This window comes from Pogoniulus pusillus, chromosome 13, assembly GCF_015220805.1.
Source record: "Pogoniulus pusillus isolate bPogPus1 chromosome 13, bPogPus1.pri, whole genome shotgun sequence".
NCBI classification, from domain to species: Eukaryota; Metazoa; Chordata; class Aves; order Piciformes; family Lybiidae; genus Pogoniulus; species Pogoniulus pusillus.
The window spans coordinates 12,075,397-12,100,200 of NC_087276.1; the positions used below are offsets into that span (position 1 = coordinate 12,075,397).

General features: G+C 41.6%; 2 protein-coding genes across 3 annotated transcripts in view; one reads left to right on the forward strand and one right to left on the reverse strand.

The window, feature by feature from the left end:
* The window catches only part of NUBP1 (NUBP iron-sulfur cluster assembly factor 1, cytosolic), a 22,363-nt gene extending 4,473 nt beyond the window's left edge, over positions 1-17,890 (reverse strand). Inside the window, exons 1-3 of one of the 2 annotated variants that reach the window (XM_064153012.1) lie at positions 17,797-17,890; positions 354-455; positions 112-248 (exon numbers count right to left, since the gene is read on the reverse strand). In XM_064153012.1, coding sequence (XP_064009082.1) covers positions 112-248; positions 354-455; positions 17,797-17,875 — 318 coding nt within the window. In that variant the 5' untranslated portion in view covers positions 17,876-17,890. Of the gene's footprint in view, positions 1-111; positions 249-353; positions 456-528; positions 620-17,796 lie in introns of those variants that run through there. The other variant, XM_064153013.1, reaches the window with a different exon arrangement.
* TEKT5 (tektin 5) lies at positions 2,742-22,794 on the forward strand. Its single transcript, XM_064153011.1, has 7 exons — positions 2,742-3,302; positions 5,429-5,512; positions 7,116-7,186; positions 8,146-8,289; positions 10,090-10,312; positions 20,605-20,759; positions 22,518-22,794. The coding sequence occupies exons 1-7, from the start codon at positions 2,742-2,744 to the stop codon at positions 22,729-22,731; spliced, it is 1,452 nt and encodes a 483-aa protein (XP_064009081.1). The 3' UTR covers positions 22,732-22,794.
* Positions 22,795-24,804: the final 2,010 nt, after the last annotated feature.

Sequence of the window (24,804 nt, forward strand, 5' to 3'; positions counted from 1 at the left end):
ACCAGAACAAGAGGAAGGCGCTCAGTGCACTGAAACTCTGCGAGGAGTGGCCGCAGGTGCTCACCCCTGCCAGCAAGCTCAAACCGCAGCGGTCCGGCCCGCGCTGCCCACCTGCTTGGTCTCATCCGCCGCCAGACCGTGAGCCAGAAGGGCGCTGAAGGTGCTCTTCCCCACGCCGCCCTTTCCGGAGAGCACCAACACCGTGTGCTTTACGCCGCGCAGCCGCTCCCGCAGTTCCGCCGTCTCTGCTGCGGGGTGAGACGGCCGCGGTCAGAACGCGCTCCCCGCACTAGCCCCACACGCAGCCCCGCGCCCGCCCCTCAGCGCCCGCAGCCTCACGGCCTGCCTCTCACCCGCGTCCGGCGCCGCGGCGCCGGCTGCGCAGAGCCTCTGGTTGGGGCATCCTTGACAGGCGGCGGCCGTGCCCGCTTCGGCGCTGCCGGTCCCCGGGCAGTCTGCAGTAGACAACGAGAGCTGGAACACGCGTGCCACCAGCAACCCACCCACCTCAGCCCGCACAGCTCTCACCCTCCGCCGGCGGCCCGCCCGCCTCCTCCGCCATGGCGCCCGCCGCGCGTCACTTCCGCCGGCGCCAGAGAGGCGCGGCAGCACGGGGACCGCCTGCGGCGCGCAGGTGCTTGCACTCCACGCGTCCGCCAGGGGGCGCTGGGCCCGAAGCCGGGCCTGGGCTGGCCGCGGGGCCGGGGCAAGTGCTGCTCGCGGTGCCGTTGCCCTGGAAGGGCGGGGGAGGAGAAGAGCGCAGTGCTCCTTTCGCAAGTAGCCGTGCGGGGCTCCCGCTCAGCCGGGCAGCCCTTCGGCAAGTTGTGAGCACCGACCTTGGCAACAAACTGTCTCATGGCTCAGGAGAGACCAGCACCGAGCTCCGCTGATTAAGCTCAGTGAGCTCCCTTATGGACCGCAGCGAGTTAAACTGCATTGAAATTTCGCCACTGAAACAGGCTAGGCAGCAGTTGACAGTAGTGCCAGAAGCTCATCTCCATGCCGATATCCCGATGCTAACTTACTATTCTGTCTTCTGTGGGGGGAAAAAAACGTAATGTAGAGGTGGATGAAAACGTTTAAACAAATTCAAGTGTCTGGAGTGGGAGGAACAGTCTAGTAACTCCCGAGACATTTCTACTGTGCCTTACCTAGGAAGAATTTGTTAGCTCAGCATAGCACTTCAGGTCTGTGCTTCCTTGCGGATTAGATTCACTGAGGTCAGCACATTTTAAACTTAAGTACGTGTTCAAATATTTTTCTTTTGGGGCCAACAGATCATTTCCTGAGGTTGTTAGAGAACACTCCCCACAAAATGCACCAAAAAGGAAAAGTAAACCTCTTCCTCTGCACCTCTTTTCCTCCGAGCCAGCAAAGACTCTTTGTGCAGGGCTATGTGGGTTCTTCAGTGTTTGAGTCAGGCTGAACCCGGCAGTGAACTCTGGGGGCACTCCTGCAATCTCCATGCTCAGGAATAACTTTCCCCTTCTGGGCAGCTGCTGGGAAATTAATTCCATCAGTTATTGCAAGAGGAAAGGATTTTCTGTGCATGCCAGCATTTGCAGTATCAGTCTTACACTGTTTATACAGCCCAGTCTGGTGCCCGTCCACTCTGTGTGGCTCCTCTGCCCAGACCTCACCTCCCTCCAGATGGCACTTCTATTTGTACGTATTTCAAACACCACAAGAAGATAAATTTAACTTAAAAGGACTGACTATTTAAAATTACCTCTGCTTTTTTTTTTTTTTTTTTTTAGATGGGGTGTAATGTCCTGCTAGTTTTCGGAGACAAGATATGCTGTAATGTAATGCATATATGTAGATATGTATTTTATTTCCCCAGGTTTAAAATAAAGGTTTTGTAGCTATCGATCTGGAGAAGAAGAAACAACTGCAATTGTCTTGCATTCAACCTAGAAGAAATCTGTCCTGACTTAGAGATTCTTACAAGAGTGAAATACAGCACCTAGTTAGAACTAATTATTTATGTTGAAAATTCTTGGCACAGGAGATGGATGTAATTTTAGAACAATGGAATTCAGAAACAGATTTCTTTTTTTCTCCTGCAGAAAGCTGAAAGGAGAAATTAGAAAAGTTATCTGAAAAGTCACTCAACATTTTAAACTGGAGAAAAATAATTTTCCTTGTCATCATGATGTCTCTCCCACCTTTTTCTAGCTTTTATACATTTTATGGAAGATGAACACAGTTGGCAGGAAGAGCAAATGGCAATATAGTTATACCTTTTTGGGTTCATTTGAACTAAACCATGTGCAATGGCAGTTGTGAGATGGCTCTCAGAGGCTGTGTTTCACAAGGCTTATCTCCTGCATTTCCCTGCAGCCACTAACTGATAGATAGAGAACCATTCTAAAGTGAAGTTTTCGTTTTGTTTTGCTCAGTTTAAACTCACTGACAGTAACCTCCACACCCATCCAGCGTGGGCTTCGGCAAATCCCCGTGCACTGTAACCAAGAGGTCTCAGACGGCGCCTAGAGCTGCCGGCCCAGCAGGCCCGGTGTTGCTCTGCGGGGAGAACGAGGGCTCCCGGTGCAAGAAGTAGGAAGGGTGGTCCTGGAGCACTGGGACCCTGGCGCTGGGAAGCTGGAAGTCCTCAGAACTCTGATAGCTGCTGTGTCACAAAGGGGCTGCGCGTCGTCTCGAAGGTGGCAGTGCCCTGAGGCTGAGAGCAGCTGCGGCGGGTGGAGAGCTCGACAGCGGCTGCTTGAGCCCGGTGCAGGATGGAGTTCTTGGGCACCACGCAGCTAGCCAGTTACTGCGGCACAAGGAAGAGCTGCCTCTTCCCTGATCTAGCTCCCACCACCACCACCAAGGACACCTATCAGGCGCACTACCTACCGGGCTACCGCAGCCTCAGCTCCTGGAGGCCCAGTCTGCTTCATAGGGCGGTTTCAGCCCCTGCCGGCGCTGACAAACAATTCAACCCCACGGGGCGGCCACCCACTGTCCTGCCTGCGCTACACTCCAGCCTGCATGCCCGCTACAGCACTCGTGACTGGCACCTGGCAAACATGGCTCAGTTAAAGGGCTCGGAAGCCTCCACATACACTGCTGGTAGACTGAACACTGATTCTAGGAGACTGCTGCATGACAAGGATCAACTGACTTACCACATGCAAGAAGACAGTACAAGAAACCTGGGAGAGAGGATGGACAACATTGATTTCTGGAGAGGTGAGCTCGCCTATGAGCTAGAGCGTCTGATGAAGGAATCTCAAGCCTTGGAAACAGTAAAGAGGCGGCTCGAATGCGCTGCAGATGAAATGCAGGGACCTCTGAAGGTGAGTGAGTTCAGCTGTCTGTTGAATAGTAGTATGATTTTTACTGTTATCATCAAGACAGACCTTGGTGAAACACTACCTCCAGTAAAAAAACCTGAAACACTTGCCCACCACAGACTTTGATGTATAAAAGACTAAAGGAACCTATCCAGACACTTTATTCTTCCTTTCTGCTTGAGGCCCCAGGAGGCTGGGTGTCCCACAGGCTCATGACATTACAGGAGAACAAAGATGGTCATGTAAGCTGCAATATCCCAATATTCTTATCTAGCTCAGAATTTTCTGCTGCTACTTGGTGAAAATAGTATTTTCACTCAGTATGTAATTTGTATTACATGTTGAAGTTCTCCAGAATACTAAAGGCAGAATAATCACAACAGAAAAAAACCCACTGTAATGTTGGTTTGATAGATGATGCTGGCCAAAACTCAAACCATGCAGAAACTACTCAAAGTTCTCTAATAAACATCTGGAACACCACTGCTGAAAGCTACGTCTGTCATATTTCTAGGCAAGGACATAAACCCAAAGATCAGCATTCAGTAATTACTTTTGTAGTTGTATCTGTACTGATTCACAGTGGCAGGCTGGACATGCTTGCTATTCAGGATACCTTTTCCACTGACAGAAAGGCTTTGTGCCAGTTAATGCTGTTGCATTTATTAGTACGGTTTTAAACAAGTGGATGAGATGTTAATAGTAAAGTTAACATACCACAGCTATTCAAATACTGTAATTTTCTTGTATAGGTATGAAACTTCCAAATATGGCTATGGGTTAAGGGAAGATAGGGGGAGATAAGATTAAAGGAATTTGCTATGAATTAATGTTGAGTGATACAAGGGTTTTAATCCACATAGTTCACACCAAAGCTGGGATGTTGACCTTGCTGCACATTAGTGAGCATCTAGGTATGACAGATTATGCAAAATTAATAATCTGTATTAATTTTGATGCCCAGGCAAAGACTGTTAATAAGTATGAAAACTGTTTATTAACATTAAAACTCGCCAGAAAACTTATTCATAAGGTTCAAAATGCAACAGTTTGGAAATTCATACACGCAGGGAACAGGCAAAACTAGAACACTTATTTCTTAAAGTGGGAAATGCAGACGTTATACTGGAAGAGAAGATTCTTGCAGTTAATTTTACTGCTTATCTGCTAGAGGACACAGGAAGCTCCTTTCTGCTTATGGCAGAAGGCAATTAGTGAATTAGAAGAGTTTTTACTCAGAAAATATTATCAGACAGTACCCAAAGCACGTGGAGGGGTTGCTGTCAGAGTTTCCTAGGCTCTTTCTCAGGAAGCTGGGAGTCTATAGAATAGTTTGTGACCTGGTTCCTGCAGAAGCCTTGCTGAGGGGCAGCCAGGCTGCAGTGCGATGTGCAGTCTTGGCACAATGTCATGCTGGCTATGCAGGCAGATCGCATGCAGGTATCTAAGTTTGTTCCTGGTAAACTCGAGGCAGTGCTTTCCAAGCAATTTCAGGATACAGTGAGGCAGCAGCACTCCCTGCTACCTGCTCATCCCTTTTACCAGTATCAGCCTGAGACTAATGAGGCTTTGGACATAGATTAGCCAATCAGAATGACACTTTTCCAAGCTTGACCATATTAGGTGAAACCAGGGCTTTTGTTTTCCTTCCCTGCATATGCTTCCCCACACACAGAGAGAGGGGGAGCTGGGGAACATGTCTGGACAAACCAGAGTCCTTAGACTCAATGGCTCCAGGTCCTTTGTCCTCTTTTCCCTGGTTGCTTCTCCCCACAGCAGAAGGGGAGGAGAGCAGAAGAACATGCCTGGGTAAGCCAGGGCATGGCTAAGCCCATTTTTGGCCTATTCAGCCTACCATGACACTAGGGTAGCAGCTAATCCGTAAAAGTAAGCATTAGCAGGTAAGTAGAGATGAGCCACTAAGATGGATTAGTTGAGTGCACTGAGACCACTTCCACCCTCAGCTGGTGGTCATTACCTGACATGCCAGTTCAAGATTTTACTCCACAATGCAATACTGAGCCTGCTGCAAATCACAGAATGTATTTGGTTGGAAGAGACCTTCAAGATCATCCAGTCCAACCCTTTATCATCCAGTCAAACCTTCATGTTCCTTGGTTTGCTTGCAGATTGCCCTAGAATGCTTGTACCACCGTGAAAAGCGGAGTGGTATTGACTTAGTTCATGATGATGTGGAAAAGAGTCTCATGAAGGTAAGATCAGACTAGTTTATTTTTTGAAGTGTGGAAGCAACTAAAATTCAATTACATGTTTATCAGGGTAAAAACATGGCAGTAATTTCTTCCTTTCAGTCATTTTTAAGACTGAGGAAGGGAAAAGAGGAATAAATTTCATGAAACTATGTGTACTGGGATGGTTAATGATCTTCCCAGAGTAAAAGGAATAGCCTAGCATGCTTGTGAGGTCTTGTCTAGTTCTGTCTTCCCTGATCCTATAAAACAAGGTGAAAACATTTCTTAAGATTGTTTTCTGGGCCATGGTCTATAAAAGTTGCTAAGTTCTTAGGGCTTACAATACAAAATGCCTTGCTATATATATAGTGTTACTGAACAAGGGAAATGGGATGCATTGTAGTAATTACAAAACCTTTAAAATAATAATGAAAAAAACCAAAGGCCATTTGGGTAACATATTTAAAAATAATTATATTGGATGTGTATCAGAACAAAAAATACTAGGAAATAACACACTGGGGCAGTGGCATTGCTTTAGGCACTTTTCTGGATGCAGAAGGATGTTCAGACCACTTGGACAACTGAGATGCTTATTCAGAGCCTACAAGCTGCAACATAGAGTTTTAAAAGAGTTTTAATGAAGAATCAAGGAGCATATACACATGAACTTCAGTATCTCAGCACTTAATTTGGCATGAGAATTCAGGATGTGATGAAATACTGGTTAATGTTCTACATGATCAGAAGAAAAGAATGTATTTTCAAAATGAAACAGAAAGGCTCTTTGCCTGATCTCTGCAGACACTGTTCTCACTATGCAGCAAGCTAGACAGTGACAGTCAAGGGCCGTAAAGGCTCATTTTGTAGTAACAGGAAAGCCAGTTCTAAAGTTGCTGTGCAAGTACAGAGATAGAGCCTGTTTTTTTGTCTTTAAGATGTTTTAATGACTTCCAAAAAGTTTGAAACACTTAATTCCTTGTTTCAAAACTCACAAGACTGTACACTTTTAGGTAAGAGGGTATGTGGTGCTAAACCAGAGTTTTTTAAAAAAGGGACGAGCCTGGAACACCAAAAGATCAGTTGAGAGACCATAATTGCCATGTTTGCATAGTTTCCAGTGTGGTTGGTATGACTATTTTTTATGTATTTTAAGCTGAGTGGAATCTGGCTTTGAATGTCTTTGACTAATGCTTATAGCTTGAAAGAATATTATAATATACATCCTTAGGGAGCCTGCTTCTGATATCAGATACATTTTCAACCTGCTCCACAATTAGCAATGTATTTGTATTGTTCCTGGAAAATGTTGGGTTCATGTTTCAGGTGTCTTCATTATACTCAAGCCAAACAAAATTAGACTTCATTTATTTAAGTGACTTCATCCAATAAAATCTACTACCATGTTTGATATAACATGAAACCCCCCCAAAAAAACCCAAACCCCAAGCAAAAAGATACAACATCATAGCACTGAGGAAGAGAGAGAGTCCAAAACATTTCCTTGACACACATTGCATTTGAGATATGTGAAATGGTTGCAACATATAAAATACTAAATTAAATAGCTCATTAAAACAAATGAAATATGATGAAAGCACTGACTCTGTATTTTCCATTTTAGGAGGTAGATGTATTCAAGGACTGTCAAGAAACATTGACAAAACATGCACAGATGATCAATCAGCAGCTGGGGTAAGACTTTACATTTAAATCTTCTTTTAAAGTCGTGAAAGCTGAATCCATTGTTAGCTAGTATTTAACCACAGATTGAGAATAGCAAAAGCAAAAGCAGATACTTCACCTGTTAGGTGCTCACTGTCCTCCACTTCTAATTCTTATCATTGAGAGAATTTGTGTGTGAAACCACAGGAGAACAACACTTACTATTTAAAGATGACTGTGACTCAAATTTTAAATACCTAAGCTGAACTCCTTCATTAAAGTTAGGCATACTAAAAATTATCGCTTAGTTGTGCCAGCGTTGCTGTGTAGCACATTGGTGTGAAGCACAGCTTTAAAAAAACAATAAATTCAATAAATTCAAAGTAAATCTATTACTGGCAAAAAAATCAGGAGTCCAAGCACATCATAAGCTACAAGATGAGTTACAGAATGGACTGAAGTTGTTTTTGTGTATATTTTTGTTATGGGAGGCTTTGGGACGTATTTTATTTCTTTGAGAGTACACAATGCAAATTCAAATTCTATTTAAATGATATTATTTAATTACCTAAGTGGATTCATCCTCCAAATCAGGAGAGATGGGAAACCACAGCTCTGGCCTGCCCTTTTCTTCCAGCTTTGCCACTGTGTAAGCATGAAGGCTATCACTGAAACATTCCTCCCTTTTGCTCTGAGGCTTTCCTTCAGGCCTCACAACAGCTACTTGTTTTTCACCCTCGTGATTGTCTGTCATAAGAATGACAAACATTATTAAATGCAGTGAGTTAAATACAATTCTCTGGGGAAGAGTTGCTAGAGACCAGGAGAGATGAGTGCTACAGCAGCTCCCCCTAGCTAAACTACAGCGCCAAGCATTTTCAAGTCACTGCCGACAAAAGAGACAATAAACACTGTGGGAAACTAATGAAAGCAATTAACTATCTAGCATTAAAGGGCATTCAGATTAAAGAAGTCTTTCCTCTTGACAGCATAAACAGAGATGCACAGCATGCCCTGGAGCGGGATCTTTCTGACAAAAGCTCAGCCCATTTTATTGATGAGAAGTGCTTTAACCTGAGGAACACCTCAGACAGCCTCAGCTTTTATCATGGAGTGGAAAAAGCAGATAGGGTGTAAGTATGGCTATTGTAACCTTCTCTTTCTGTGCTTCCTGCTGGAAGCAGGAATCTGATAGCACAAGTCCTAGCCCTATCTTTTGAGAAGTGATACAGAAGTTACTTCTCTCTGCATTTTCCATCCTATTTTCCATCATTCTTTTTTATTCCCTGCCTCCTAACAGCCGCCATTGCGGAGCCAGGCAGAGGCTGGCAGCCTGCAGCACCTACAGCACTGATGTACAGTGAACTGTGTTTTTCAGTGAGGGTGATCATTTACAACTGTTTTGCAGATGACTCCTCAAGCTCCTTTGTGGAGATGTCTCCTGGTTTTAATTCTTTGGCCTTTAGGTTTCAAAATCAAATGCAGTCAAATCAAAATTCAGCTAAGGTGTGCAGTGTGCAATGTGGTAAACAGCATACAAGTGCACACCAAGGTCTACCTATATTTTCCATTAAAATAGCTTAAATTACTTGGAAATTAGTCCATGAAGCTATACAGAGATACATATTAAACGGGATGATCAGAAAGATTTGGCATGTCTTCAGCACTGCAGACTGAACTAAAATGACTAAATGAAAATGTCCCAGTTATAGACAGTTTTAAACGTAGTGGCCTCATCAAGACCTGCATCCAATCTAAAACCAATAGCAGAAGAAAAGCAGCATGCAACAGAGGGCAATATTCTTGTGCTAATAACTTGTTAGTTTCCATGTCACTCTAACACAGCAGCATTTGCACTTCATCACCCAAAATGATAATGGCTATGTCTTGTTGGAAGAAGAAAAAAAAACAGCATTATTTGTTTATTTATGTTCTGCTTTTCGTTAAAAGATCACCTCATTCACTACTGAAATGAGGGCATATCCAAAGGAAACTTGGCAGACATTCTGCTGACTCTACCTACTTTCAGGATTAGCAGTAAATAAAATGATTTTGTCAGCTCTAGTGAAAAGCTGATTCATGTAGATAAGTTTTACATCCCCTTCCTTTTCTCAGCAAACAAAGAAATGCCATTTTTCATCAAGATTTTCCTGAAACCATCTGGCAGACTGAGACATACCTGCAGCATTCAGGAGAAGTGCAGGTGTTTTCTGCCTTAGCAGAGCCAGCCAGATAAATTACAGTCTGAAAGAGCAATGTTAACAGATTAAGTACTGAGCATTTCAGAAAGTCAGGATGGAAACCTGTTTGGAAATGTAATGTAGTGATGAGAAAATGACAAATAACTCATTTTCCCCAGGAAAAAAAATCGAATTCACAAAAGTAGATGGTATTTGAATCTAATCTGGTGGTGTGCAGTGTATAGGAGATCATGCTAAAGAATCTGCTACTCTGTCAAAACTGAGTACTCTGAAACATGATGCAGATGAATGAGTCAAATTTCAAATCAGAGCAGGTGTGAACTCAGAGCTTCACCTTGCCTGCTAAAGACACAAAGAAGGTGTGTTGTTGACATTGGTATCTGATCCTGGAAACAACAAATAAAAGAGTATGCAAGAAACAGTCATTCTTTATACAGCAAAGCATAGACCTGCTTACTTTGTAGTTGACCCTTAGTTAGCAGCTACGATATTCAAGCAAGCCATAGAAACACTGCCAAAGCAACAGCTCTCCAAATATCTTCACTCATTGCTTCCAAATCTTTGGTTTATAGAGGAAAAGAGAGAACATGAAGTTCACAGTATCACCTAATGAGTGACTGCACGGTTCAATGGATGAACATAGTGCAATTCAGCTTAATTATCGCCAAAAGAAAGCAGCTCACCTAAGCTTTCAGGTTTGAAATTTTCCTCTTACTTTAAATTTCTTACTAGTGTTTCAGTTCCTGCAACTTGGGCTAAATTCAGTGAAGACAATATCAGGTGCTCTCAACATGCAAGGGCCAACTCTGTCAAGCTCCGAGAGGATGCAGAGGCTGAACTAGAGAGTACATCTGAGGAGATGTGGAACCATTTTGTCAGTACCAACTTGGCCTTTAACAATCGTATTGCTGAGGTAGCTGATGTAAAGAATAAACTCCAAGCACAACTGGCCAAGGTAAGACTCACTAAGACTTGACAGCTGCATATTATCTTAGTTGTACTCAAAAGGCATAGAAATCTTCTCTAGAGTTTACATCTTTCCTGACTAAGGATCTCCTCAAAAGCTGTACCTGCATTACCTTTCCTCAGACTGCATTTAATTCACATGTGGCTTGACAAGAGCTTACTCAAAGACAGGCAGACTGACAGGATGACAACATGTTGCAAGGAACCGTGCAACATCTGTCCAGAATCACACACTGATTATGCCCATTGCAACTGGCATGTTTAAAGTGGGGAAAGATATCTTAGATGGTGTATTTGTTTCTATTTTCCATTCATTGATGAGATTCCCTTGCCATTTCCTGATACTTTCTTTTGGTTTTTTTGGGTTGTGTTTTAGTTTTTTAAATTTTTAAACAGCTACCTTTGGAAAGTATGCAAATAAAAAGGCTCACAAGCCTCTGTTTTAGAGGAAGGAGAAAAACTTAAATTTTTGCACTTTGTTTTTGCAACAGTAAGGGAAGACCACTGAATTAACTAAGGCTTGAAAATATTTACATGTAGAGTGTCATTGGCCTGTCTTTGACATCTAAGTTTCAAGTTTTCCTTACCTTTTCATAAATACATTTGCACACCTTTAACATGAATTTTGGCCTGGTTGTGGTCAGAACCAGCCCTATACTTCCAAGTGGGTCAGACTGAACTTTTCAAACATTTGTTTTGCCTTTGTTTTCATACACAAAGCAGAAATGGCACAGGAGACAGACCCCTATTAACCTCTGTCTGCGTGGTGTTCTAAGTAAGTCTTCACTGATAATAGAATCATAGAATCATAGAATCAGCCAGGTTGGAAGAGACCTCCAAGATCGTCCAGTCCAACCTATCACCCAGCCCTATCCAGTCAACTAGACCATGCCACTAAGTGCCTCATCCAGTCTTTTCTTGAACACCTCCAGGGATGGCAACTCCACCATCTCCCTTGACACCTATGTTCTGAAACAAAGAGGCACTGCCTTTGTAATGACAAACTCCCATATGACTTCAGTTGGAGTACACTAAGTTCTCCCATTCAGACTCTTTCTCTTATAGGAGAGCCTCATGTTCACTCATTTTTTCAAGGCACACTTGGAAACAATAGAGCTTTCCTGCCATTCTATTTGCCATAAGAACTTTAAGATGTTTTCAGTTTATTTTTAGGGACTCTTAAGAGTGAAAACTAACCAGCTAAAAATATGTGTTAAGTCACAGGACATAAAATAATGTTTTCTTTTCCCCAGTCCCTGGTTATAAAGCATGAAAAATGTTGAATGTAGATTTGTGTGCTTCAGTTTGTGTATGATCCAGCCAACTATAATACTATCCCTGAACTGACCATCCAAGTTTCTCATGGATTTGAATCTATGAACATCTACTTCATGTTTTCCATTGACCTTTTCTAAAGTTTTTAAGTGTCTCTTTCATAAAAGAACTTCCAGCAAAAGGTGGTACAGGGTGTGTATATGGAATCACAAAGTGCACTGCGAAATACCAACAAACAAGGAGGGACTTTGTCATGAAGTCCAGCTGACACTCTGACATACAGTATGTAAACCAATATTTATGTCCCTATACTGTTACACCATGAAATAGCAATGGTAAGATATCTGGAGAAACTTGAGCAATCATATTTGTGTAAAGAATACTTTGTTTGTATGTACTCAGGGATTAAAAAAAAAATCAAAGGAGAGTTCACTTTCTGAACTAAGACTGTTACTGCTTAGGTACTAGTTAGGGTACATGTATCAGAAGTACCTTACTAATCACAAACTCCACAGTAATGTACTTACATTAGAATAGGAAAATGCTGGAGGAGGGAGAAATTGTATACACAATGTGGAGTAGAACAACAAAATGCTGGAGGAGAGGGGAATTGTACACACTGGTGAGGAGTAATCCAAGTTTCACCTAGGTTCATACTATAGAGTGTTCACACATCATATTTAGAAGCCAAATACAGTCTTCAGGAGAAGACTTCAGCTAGTTTTCCTTAACTATACACAATTTCCAATCCCAGTAAGCCAAGAGATGCACAGGAGAACTCACCCTTGTAGCCATTTGAAAAAACTTTTTTTTTTCTCCTTAAAGTACTTTCTCAAACCTCAACATTCAGGCTGCTTGGCATACAGCCTTTGCCTCTCTTTCATGTCTAAAACAGTCCAAACAAGACCAAATGCCTTCGGTTTATAGTCATCAGGCAATACACATCATGAAAACATGCTTGCACAGTAATTTCAGCATATGTATCTCCTGTCCACATTTTTTACTGTGAACTTACAATAATTTGCATGTAGTTCAAGGGATGGTTTAGCAACTTGTAGATGTCTTTTCTCAGGGCAGATCAGATTTATTTTTACCCTTTGTTCTGCTCGATATTTGATCTGAATCCCAATATCAAATAGGCTTCAAATTCAGATCAAGTAACTAAGTTAGCACACGGGAGACTCCAATGAGCATTGTTTGTCAGTTATTCCACTTGCCCTTCTGCATTCTCAGACCAGCTGCTGCCTGTTCCCTCTTATTTCACTGATGTATTCAGGAAGTTTTCCAAGTTATCCTCACTTCAGGTTTTCATTGTTGGTTATTGTTTTTTTCCTGTCTGCCACTTCTTTTGGAGAAGCTGGCTGGTGAAGCTGACAACTCCAAATCTGTCAGAAATCTGGGAAGTGATTTGTTTATGGGAACAGAATAAAAGGATTAAATTGCCTTTGTATAATTTTGAACAGGAAACTATCAAATACAGAAGGGAAATACTGTCCTTAAAAATCTGGTTTAGATGTGTCCCTGACCAGTTCTCTGTAAAGCTTCTCTGTAAAATTAGTCTCTGCCCACATTTACTTGGTTTTCTTCTATAGAACTAAGACAATTTGTGATCTTTATAGTGGCAATCACACTGAGATGTGGGAGCAAGGGTGTGGTATAAAGCATTTCCTACTGCAAGTCCAAAGCCTAGAAGTCATCACAGCTGCAGGAATGATTACAAGACTGGAAAGCAATCAATGGATACATTAAGTTCCTCGACTTTTGCTGTATCAGGCTGAAAAAGCTGCTGTTAGTGGCACTATATGACACTGCTTTATTTAGCTTATCCAAGTAACAGCTGGGGTAGGAGCAGAGAAGTTGTTAAATCCCTAAATATCTATACAGAAGAAAAAGTAATCCTAATGAAAGACTTTTTGTTTGAGCAGACAAAACCAAAGAGGAGTCAGTGGCCGGACAAAATCCAGACAAAACTACATGGCAAACAAGCACTTGCTTTTTGGAGTTAATCACTGAAACAGTTTTTACTGCAGATAGATGGCTTCATTAGTAGCAGGAACTCAAAGTCGAGATCATTGTTCTCCTTGAAAGCTTTAATCTCCCTACAGGCACTGACTTACAAGAAAGACATTTTTACGGGATAGACTAAGGGCCTGCTGCCAGTGCAGCCTTAGTGCGTAGCTAAGACTTCTAAGATTGAAACTGCCCCATTTCCATTTCTGTCCCCGCTACACAAACCTATGATTGATTTGTCTTACTTGATTCTGGAATTAATCTTGGTCCTAACAACTCAAGGCTCATCCAGAATTTGGATAGCAGAACCCTGGAAGCAGAAGCCCAGAATCCCTAGCTAGGAATTTGGCAAGGGTTAGATCACAAATCAAAGAAAGTCTTACAGCTCTGCTATGTTTCATCATCACTGGACACACAGAGCATGTGGTCTTTTGGAGATACAAATATTCTGCAAGTGTCTAATTGCAAAATACGACTCTAGACAGGCTCTGAGCTGCTCTAGGACAAGATTTGTAGGCTGGTGAACAGAAAATACAGTGTACACAATTCAGTGTGGCAGAAAGTGGAATGTTGTCTTCAGCGTGCCTCAAGAAACACTCAGTTTATGCCAAGAAATAGTATGGTAAATACATTTAGCATCTGTAGAAGTACATAAATCTTTAGGAAAAGAAGGAAAACCTTTAATGATGCTGCCAGCCTCTCATTAATATGATTGCATCTCTTTTCTATAAACTTCATATGAAAATAAATAGTTACTTTGGCTTCAGTGGAAACAATGAAGAGGGCAGGATGTTTACGTACATTAGCTTGGAATCAGCCAAACCAGACAGCAAGGGACATGTTTACATAGTGCAGTATTTATACCATACCTAAATGGCAGATTATCCCTGCCAGCTCCCAACACCTGTACTGTGCTCAGAAGTGTTTCTATGCCCAGAGGCAGAACGCCCAGCACCACCCTTCCTGAAAGCTTTGCCATTCCACTACTAGGGGGCACAGGGCTCAGAAAGATGCTAGGAAAACAGGTACTTGAAAAAACAACCACTCACTCTAATAAATGAATAGCTTGATCTGTGAGGTCTCTTCCAACCCTGATGATACTATGATACTATGATGATACTTACTATGATATTTCCACTCAGTTCACTGAGAATGTGTGCTTTTAGAAACAGCTCCATTTGGTTGTTTTTGTTGTGTTTTTTTTACCCCTGGGCAGTATGTTATATCAATATACTATGGAAGTTAACTCTCGCTTTCCTTTTTGCCTGGTTTGTTTTTTCCCTGTAACTGAAGAGCCTACAATATTGTTTTAGTAAGTTATTCCATATCTGAAGTAAGTTATCTCCTCAAAGTGTGCATCTTACATGCATTATTTTTGCTAAATATAAATGTATAGATAATTTGAGAAAAAAAACCACCAAACCTCTCCTGTTTTAGCAACTATTGAATATGTTTATATGGTGGCGGAACTGAATATGGTTTATAGTTAAAAAGTTTCTTCCAATTCTGGAGATGAGCCTACCTGTTTGTATGACTAATAAAAACTACAGAACAGAAGCCAGGAAAACTTCAGTGGCAATAAAAGCAGAAACTGCCTACTGGCCTTGGAAAGAGTTTTCAAATTTATCCCCTAAGTTCTCTGAAAGAAACCCCCTAGGGCTGTTGAGAAGGACACAGCCTCTTCCTCTGAACAGGAACATAAAGAAATACTAAAATATGATGAGAGATGCTCATGCAGGAAGCATGTAGGAGAGCTGTGGCAGCATTGTGAGCTGTATAGCAAGGAGTGTGCTTTTTCCACTACCCCTGTTCCCACAAACACTTTCATCTTAGACCCCAATGTATCCTCACGTAACTTCTAAAATACATTTTTGTTCACTGCTTTCCCCACCCCTTCATTTTTTTATGCCTTAAAATCTCAGGTTTACCATTTTTCGTGCCCATTCCTTGTGGCTAGGTATGCAGTTAATCTTATTTAATATGAGAACCTGTTTGAGAGTGAAGACAGTTAATAATTAGTTACTCAGAGGTGCATTCTGGTTGGTGCAGACAGCTCAAAATTGCCTGGAAAAACTGTTTGAAGGTAGGAATAGACTTTTGCCCACAAACCAAAGGAAATGAGGTGAGAGCTAGGATACTCAAAGAGAAAACTAAAATTATTGCTTGTTCTCATGAAACCATGAAGACTTGCACAGACTACAGTATCAGAGCATGAGCTATGGGCAAGTGCAGAAACCATGCAGGAGAAGCATGGCTCCTCAGCCTGCCATGCAGCAGTCCTGCACTTCATGGATTAGCTTAAAGGAGAATGTGAAATGGGGAAGCTAGAGCTTTCTCTTGGTAGAACTGTATCCAGCCTATAAAAATCGTGGCCTTGGTGAAGTGAGAAAGCAGCAAGAACAGTTTTGTACAGGCTCTCAAGAATGCTGCAGCACAAACCTTTACTCATGCCCTGGAAGGGGAAGTTTCCGGGTGGGCAGCTGCCTGATCCAGTGCCTCATCACACTCCTAGGAACATGCTGCTCAACATTTGTTGTTTTTGCTTCCTGCCTTTGGAGGTCATCCAGGCATGACGCAGGCTGGGCCAACACTATCTGGTGATCCTCCCCACCAATCCGTTCTTGTAGAGCAGACTATCTAAATCTTTTTATCCAATGTGTGACCAGAATGAGTAATCATAAACTGCTCATACACAGCTTCTGAGGTGCGTTGGAGGTGGTGCCCCTGAGGCTATTTTTCTTTGTATGTCTTAAATGACAGCACTTCTTTAAAAAAAGTAAGAAATAATATGAGAACATGCAATGAAAATAAACCACATCCACCTGCATGTAGCCAGTGGATGTGCAGTTTCATGATTGAATTTTGACTACAGGCAGGCTTGAGCAATATTTTCATTTGGCAAATAAGCGAGAGGTTTACTCAGTAGCACTAACCAATTGCCTTGGCTCTACGTAGCCTGCTTGCAGACTGCTTCTACCTTTATGAGCAGACACCAGGGCACCTAATGAAGTCATGTGGCACAAGACTGCAGTTAATGCATGTTGTGCTAACAAAGCATTAGAAAGATTGGACATAAAATGGAGCTTTTGGTGACTTTTAGATGAAAGCTCTCTTTTCATGATTAATGAACTGCTGGATTCTCAAGAAAGAGAATTATTTTCTATTTAGACTTCAGAGCTTGCCCTTTTCAAAACATTAACATTGTGTGAATTTGTGGGCTTTACAAACTCTAAATACTTTGAGTCACTTCTAGATACAAAACTACTCTTGTCTTATGTCAGTTAAGTGCCATTATTTATGGGGGAAATGCACACAACTTAAGGCCCAGGCAGGTGCTATCTGACAGCACACAATATGTGCTGTAAAAGAACAGGAAAAACTCTCAGGCTTGATGATTTCTAGCATGAAATCATGCTTGAAATGTTACTGCTGAATTTGAAATACATGGGTTTGTGGTCTGGTGGTTGTAGTTGCACTCTGTCCACATACAAATGCATCAGAGAAGGATTTGATGAAGAAAGTTTGGGTTCAGGAAATCCTTCTTTTGAAGGTCTGCTAGCTAAGCTTAATGAAAATGGCTTTTCCAATAGACTGAGGATAGTTTATAGATGGCCAATCCGTTCACTGTTGTCTGTACTAGAAGCAGTTCTTTTCTTTTGCATCTTAAGAATCATCTGATATGTAATTAAATTTTTTCCACACAAATAAAATGAAAGAGACCCAAACATTAGAGAAGCATTGTCCCATAGTACTGTAAGGGTCATGGTTTTCTATAGGCAATCCTCATATAATGAGGATTTGTGGCAGAAAAGTGGCACTATTTGAAATACTGGAGATCACTGAATTTCTTCCCTGGTCCACTCATGACTTTGTGCAATGCTTTCATAGTCTGCTGCAGTACATTTCTGTGCACATGCAGTGTCTCCTTTGATGGTGTCCTGCTTTCCTTCCATGTGTAGAATAAACTCAAGATGTCTATGCTGCTTGCAACGAAAAATAGGGCAGGAAAACATTTCTTGCAGAAAATACTAATTTTATCCTCTTCTCTAACCTGGTTAGAACAATTAGAACTAATTACATGTAAGAGAGCTTGCAATCTAACTCCACTCACTGAATAAATGAAATTGTTTTGATTTGTATTATCACAGGACAGAAAGAATCAGCAGAGTGACTACATTTCATGCTTACCATAGTAGTAGCACATTTGTGAAGTGCAGCATTGCTCTGGGGAGCTGGCTTCACAGTCCTGGTTCACTTCTAACCACATATTCTGGATTGCATTAGTTGTGCTGTTTCGTTGATAGATTTGTTCCACAAAGGGGAATCACCATTTCCAACCATTGCCCTAGAGAGAAAGTGAGAGGCAGCTCAAAGGCTGAGCCACAAAATTCCTACCCAGAATCTGAACTGAAAGTGGAAGCAGAGAAAAAAGAAAATCAAACCCTACTCAGTCCTTTCTGCAATGGACAGAGCTTTGCCCTATTCTTACTGGGCTGACACATGCTGCTTTGCTTCGTTGTTTTTACTTTGAATTATGTTTTTTATTTAGAAGAAACAAATCTGCTTACAACTTGCTCCATTCTTTAAGCAGAATTAGGCCAACATCCTCACAGTACTCCTCTGCAGGTAACAGATTCTGGCTCACTCGCAGGCAGCAAGGCGTAGCATGGAAAACACCACTACAGGTACAGGAGCTGTAACATAAACACAGGAAAGGTGGACCCAGATAAGCAGTGGGTGACCTCTCAAAGCACTGTGTGCTCTGCCTCACAGCCCCAGGATGTCCCCACAGGTTGATGTTTTTGGTTAGCAATGAAGGCGAACAGTGGGAACAATGGGTGGGACTGACAGGCTTGTAATGCTCTGCCTGGCATACATCCACCTAATTGCCAGCTGGACCTCACCTTTGTCAGGCACAAGTGAACATATGCTGGATTCTCTTAGGGAAGTTATAAACAGCAAAGTTCTGACAACAGCACAAACCATTCACATTCTGCTTCTGAGCAGCAGATGATCCAAATTCTTGGTAAAAGGAAGGATCTGGGCTTGATGCATAATCAAGACATTTAACATCCTGAAATCTCCTTCCCTTGTTTTTTATCCATGATAGAATGCATGTATCCATAAAATAAGCATGTGCAACTGGTAAATTATAGACAAGATACAAAACTATGTACCTAACAATATGCACTCTCCAAAACAAATAGCCCCCAAAGTGCACTGGATTAACTGTGTAAATATTTCCTCTAAAACACAGTGATTGTCTAACTGAGAGAGAACCACTGCAGAATAGAGACAGAAACTTGCTTCTGTCGTCAGTATCTTCCATACTCTGTTCCCTTTGTAAAAAAAGAGATTTTCTTCCTGCAGCTATAAGCAATAAAGGCTTCTTCTTGAGTGAAGATGCTCTCAAGCCAGTTCTGTAAGAACCAGCCTTGGACAAAGTGCTTAGTATAGTGTGAAGACCTGGTTTCACATCAGTACAGTCATGTTCATACGCTGCTGCTTCAGGGCAAAGGATGAATCATCTAGTGGAAAATCGCACTGCTGTAAGGGTTGAACTGGTTTGGACAGTGCCAGCCAGGAGATCTTTCAGATTGCTCTGCTATAGGGTGTGAACGAGCCCTTTGGGATTTGGGCTGGGATGCAGGTTCTTGGCATTGTTAACACTTTAGGTTTTGTTTACAAATAACCTTTCAGGAACTAATTCAATTTTCACTAGCAAATCTCGTACAACTTAGTATATAGGCAAGATCTAAACAGCAGCATAATTTAAATCACATTATACCATTTTTAGTGCTTGGAATTCAAGTTGCATTGATTTCAGCAGACTGGCTGAACAGTAGTTCTATTTGTTCTGTTTTGAAGTTGTCTGCAGGAAAAGCTTGAACAGGTTGACCATGTGGGCTCCAATTAATCATGATAAGTGAAAGTGACATAATAGTCAATTGGCTAGGAAATGTTACCTGAATACAAATGTTTTCTCCCTTATTTCTTTATTAAGACTGAGCAAAACATTTCTGCTGCATTTTCCCTCATTCTTTTCATACAGATGAAAACATAAAAGAAGCACTTAGGTTTCTCAGGGATAATATGATTATACAATAACATGCACTGCAACTTAAAACTCTGCTCTGCTAATTCCACAGGGCCTCTCCTTTCTGGTGATAGTTCACTCCCTGTCTTCTCCATTTAGAGAAAATAAACCTTTAAAGGAAGTTGATCCTCTCTCTACAGCTCCCAGAGGAGCTTTCAAAACTTTCAGAATTTAGTTTCAGTATGAAAATTACTTGTATTGATATGTTCTTGCAGCAGATGTCCCCAAAATACTTGGAGTATGAAACAATCTCAGAGGGGACATATTTGATTGCTTCTGAATTTTCATGAGGCAAAAGGAGAAGGAGAACTGAAAGAAAGTTTAAATGAAAATGACAGTTTATTGGAATTTAATCTCTGAAAAATGTTCATAGATCAAGCAGCAGATTTTTTTATTTAGGAGAAAAATTAGATAATGAAGCGAAATGGAAATGAGTCCCTTTGGAACCATAAACACTGCCTCTGTAAAAGTGGCTTTATCACAAGAAATTTCCCCCATCATCATAATCCAGCGTTTCTCTTCTGCTTGTAATACATTTATATTGCAGCTTGCCTACAAATTTCTGAAATGAGTAATTGGAAAGAGATGGTGCATTTCTTAAGAGAAGTTATTTGCCTGTTGTCTAGGAACAAGTTCATTAAATGCTTTCATGTGATGCATGAGTGTACAGCCCCCTCCTTCCGGCTCTCCTATGAGATTTGATTTACCACATGTCCTTTTCAAGAAGTGGCATGATCAAGCCAACAACATTGAGATCCATCTGATTGATGTGAGTTTATATTAATCACCTCCCCTAAAATGCCAGAATGGAAGGAGTTCCAACAGGAGTGTTTAAAAGCAGAGGTGAGTTCTGATTTTGTTTGCACATTGGGCTTACAGAAGCATTCTGTTTTGTTCAGACACTGCAGGAAATCTTCCAGACAGAAAATACAATCATGTTACTGGAGAGATCCATAAAGGCAAAGGAGTACCCGCTGAAAGTGGCTCAGACCCGCTTGGAGGGAAGAACTAAACGACCCAATGTAGAGCTTTGCCGTGATGCACCTCAGCTCCAGTAAGTGAAGGCCAGAGAACCCAATCCAATCCCTTCCTTCACCGGCCACTCAAGGACAGGAAATTTAAAGACAGTGTGGATCAGTTCGATGAGACTAGAACTGCATTTATTGCATTGTGATGAAGATTCTGGGAGAAAGAAGTAAAATCCAAGTAGCTACATTGAAATAATGTAGCTGTTTTAGTCATAGAATCATAGAATCAACCAGGTTGGAAGAGACCTCCAAGATCATCCAGTCCAACCTGTCCCCCAGCCCTAGCCAGTCAACTAGACCATGGCACTAAGTGCCTCATCCAGTCTTTTCTTGAACACCTCCAGGGACTCCACCACCTCCCTGGGCAGCCCATTCCAATGGCAAGTAACTGTCTCTGTGAAGAACTTCCTCCTAAATCCAACCTATACTTCCCCCGGCACAACTTGAGACTATGTCCCCTTGTTCTGTTGCTGGTTGTCTGGGAGAAGAGACCAACCCCACCTGGCTACAACCTCCTGTTTCTACAAGTTCACAGTTTACTAGATGTACTTATATTGAGAGATAATTAGTATGTCTTGGTCTCTTTCCTCCAGTGCATATGAATTTTGCTCTACCACATCCAGACCAAGCCACACTGGATGTTTTAGCTGATCCAAATCATCTGCATCATAGCTGCAATTAGAAATAGAAAATCTGACAGGGTATTTGGAATTTGGATTCTTATTTCTACTACAGTTTTTGGTTGAGCTCACATCTCAAAATGTGTTTTCTTAGAGACAAAATCTTATTTGAGAAAGTAAACCCATTTGCTACTTGACTTAAAAAGTTTTTTTTTGCTTTTGCTTTAAATAATTCAAGCGTATTTCTCTCATGTGGTTTAAAGTGAGAAGGAGTTCAGCCCAATAGCTAAATGGTAATAGAGGAAAAAAAAAAATATCAAATGAACCACTTCTTTGTATCATGTAAATGTTATCTGAGTTTGCTGTTTATTTAAGAGGAAGTGCTGACGTTGGCACTCGTTCTCTGTGTGTGCTGCCAATTTCTTTGTAGTTGAAGGAATTATGACAGAAAACAAATTAATAAAGTCCAGTTTTTCTCTGCTGAAACGATTAAGACTACTCCAAAGAAGTTAAAATGGATTCTGGAAAACCAAAAAATCAATCTCTGTTATAGTCTCCAGTGTGCTTGTGCTGAGCAATTAACAGATCATTAGATAAAACACAAAGCTGACAGTATTAGAGAGCTTAGCAGCTCAATAACTACAAAAGATATGCCACATCTCCATTAATAAGCCACTGGAAGAAAAAGTGGCTAACATCAGCTCACCAAAAATCTCAGTTTCAGAGCTCCGCATTCAGTGATTGTTCTGGCAAGAGGTTCTTGTTCCAATCAGTGTGCTGCTGTGCCAAATCTAGACCATTAGGCACATCCTGCTGCACAAGTTTAAGCCGTCATTAACTACTGCACTCTCCCAAACATATTGTACAGGACCATATGCAAGAACATAGCCATGCTAGCCCTAGAAAGACTACAAATGAGGGCAGCAGTTGGAAAGACCCACCTGTGTGGCCTAATCTGCTGTTAAAAGTGAGCACAAGCAAGAAATTATCATTTCTTAGAGGTGCCATAGAAGGTAGTTTGGCAAATAGTTTTTATATCAATTCAGTATAAGACTGCTGTTCAAATCCTTCCTGAAAGCATGACCTGTCCACTGTCAAAAATGAATGATGTGGTGAGGAACTCCTAAAGTTATGTGAGCAACCTGACTCCTCCTCTTTCTTCAGGCTTGTCACTGAAGTGTTCACTCTAGATAACACCTTACAGACCTTAAAGCGACGTCTGCAAGAAGCCAGTGCTACTCTGCAAATGCTGATCAACAACAAATCAAAACTGGAAGAGGACATTTCTGTGAAGACAAACTCCTTCTTCATTGACAAGAAATGTATGGACATGCGCAAAGTCTTCCCCAGCACCCCACGGCTCATTGGTTACACTTGAGCAATAACCTTTGATACTTTAGCACATGGTCTGAAAGTCACAGGGTTGCCAGTATTTCTTGAAGGGAACAGTTATTATTCTGGTTTCTCAAATAGAGAAGTCCAATAGAAATAAACTCATTAAAATTAACATCATGCCTCTTTCCTTTGAACATTTTAGTAGCAGCTACAGCTGAGATTATGATCTCAAATTGACTTAGTAGACATTCTAACAGCACTTGTACATCAGTCTGTGAGTTAAGGTTGCTCAGCTTTCTGGTTAAAGTAGAGAGACAGACAGAATGGGCTTCAAGAGAGACTTTCCTGGATGACAGTTGAAACATTAACAGTGCAGAAGCCCTCGTAAATAATCTGTGAACAAACCAGTTTCAACTAATGGTAAAGCAGTCTGTTTTGAACACAATGGAGTAAGGGTGTTTCACTGTTAGTTGTGTTTCTTCCTGGACTTACTCACACTCATTTATGTGTAACCCATGAACTACAATTCTAGTAACTGAGCCGTTTCCTGCTACCTGAGGGTCCTCTCTACAGGGCAGCTCTAAGAACACACAAAACAGATTTTATGCTGGACTGAAGCCAAATCTGAAACAATGCTAGATCTGAGCCTCTACTGACTGAACTGGCTCTGCTCCTTGTCCTTTGTTTTGTGTGGGTGGTGGCTTAATCTAGTTACCAACAAAACTAACATTGCTGAGGCACGCAGGGCTGAGCGATGCTGATACTTTATTGCAGCTTAACTTCCATTTTCACTGAGCACGGCTGTGGCTGAGCCATCTTACTCATAGTGTCTCTCCTTCAGTTAAAAATGGCTATTGAGTTGAACCATTTACATAGTGATATGCTTCTAAAGATTTAAAATCATGGAAACTATTTTGGAACACAGCACTGGGAAGTGATGTCCGAGCCTACTTTTGATACTCATTAAACTCATCTCACACTGACTACACTGCATCTTGAAATAATGCTACAGCCACATCATCCAGCAAGGTAATGCCAAGTGGTCTCTCTGGGGAAGGAATTGCTCCAAATAGAAGGACATAACTTCATTTTGTGTGACAATATGACTGCAGACCAGTTCAAGGGGTGCTGGAGATAAGTTGCTGGAGATAGGAGGTGCTCTGTTATTGAAGACTTCACTGGTAGCCATACCTTGCTGTTTCTTACTTGGGAACACTTCACAACAAAGCTCTGCCACACAACCCGCCATGGGACATGACTTTAGGTGGGAGGAGTGAGGAATCTTGCTGCTTTGCTTCCCAGCAGGGCAGACTGTTACCACTCATAACATTTTCCTCCCTCTCTATGCCTTTGTATGGAGGCAAGAGAGATTTTATCACTCGCTTCTGTTATTCCCAAACTGTAAGATAAAGCACCTGATTTGCATTTCATATGCTATTTTTATAATGCATGAAGAATAATATTTGTGTTGAGCTGTTAAATATTGACAGTAGTCCCACCCTATTTATCAAATGCTGACAGCTGACCAAGCGAAGGAGTAAAAATTATTTGGAAATGTGGATCTTGTTGAAGCCTTTACATATACTTGTAGAAGTTGGAGGCTTTCCCAGTTCACACAGCTACTCTAACAGCTAGAAATAGTTTCTCCCTTCCTTATGCCAAGAATTCAGTTAAGAAATATATAGCAGAAGGGAGGCACTTCTAGGAGAGATTAACTCCTTTAATAGTTCATGACAGAAGAAGAAAAAAAGGGAAAAAAAATCTTTGTCTGAAAACAACCAACATCAGTGAAGAGTCAGCCTGAATCAAAGCCCTGGAATTGAAAATTTGGGGGCTTTGGATGGAGGTGGTGGGGCTGAACAATAGTTATGAACATCACAGATTCCCAGCTCCTTCCTGACTGTGCCTTTGTTCAGCAATGTTCTCTCCGAGACCTTGGCTCTGCTTTTGGGTGGAGTACTCGCTTGGTACGGTGTCAGTGCAAACAACACTGAACTCGTTTGAACACAGTGTGAACTCCTGCTGAATGTGACAGCCTAAATCCATGGATCTATGACACACAGAACTGTTCTTTGAAAGCGTCATTTTGCATGAGAATAGTAGTTCCCCGACCTTC

Bases quoted from the DNA above. Each gene is read 5' to 3' on its own strand.
- TEKT5 (XM_064153011.1), top strand. From the start codon at position 2,742: ATGGAGTTCTTGGGCACCACGCAGCTAGCCAGTTACTGCGGCACAAGG. The intron at 8,290-10,089 runs GTAAGTATGGCT...ATTTCTTACTAG, and splicing joins GTGGAAAAAGCAGATAGGGT to TGTTTCAGTTCCTGCAACTT. The intron at 10,313-20,604 runs GTAAGACTCACT...TGTTTTGTTCAG, and splicing joins TCCAAGCACAACTGGCCAAG to ACACTGCAGGAAATCTTCCA.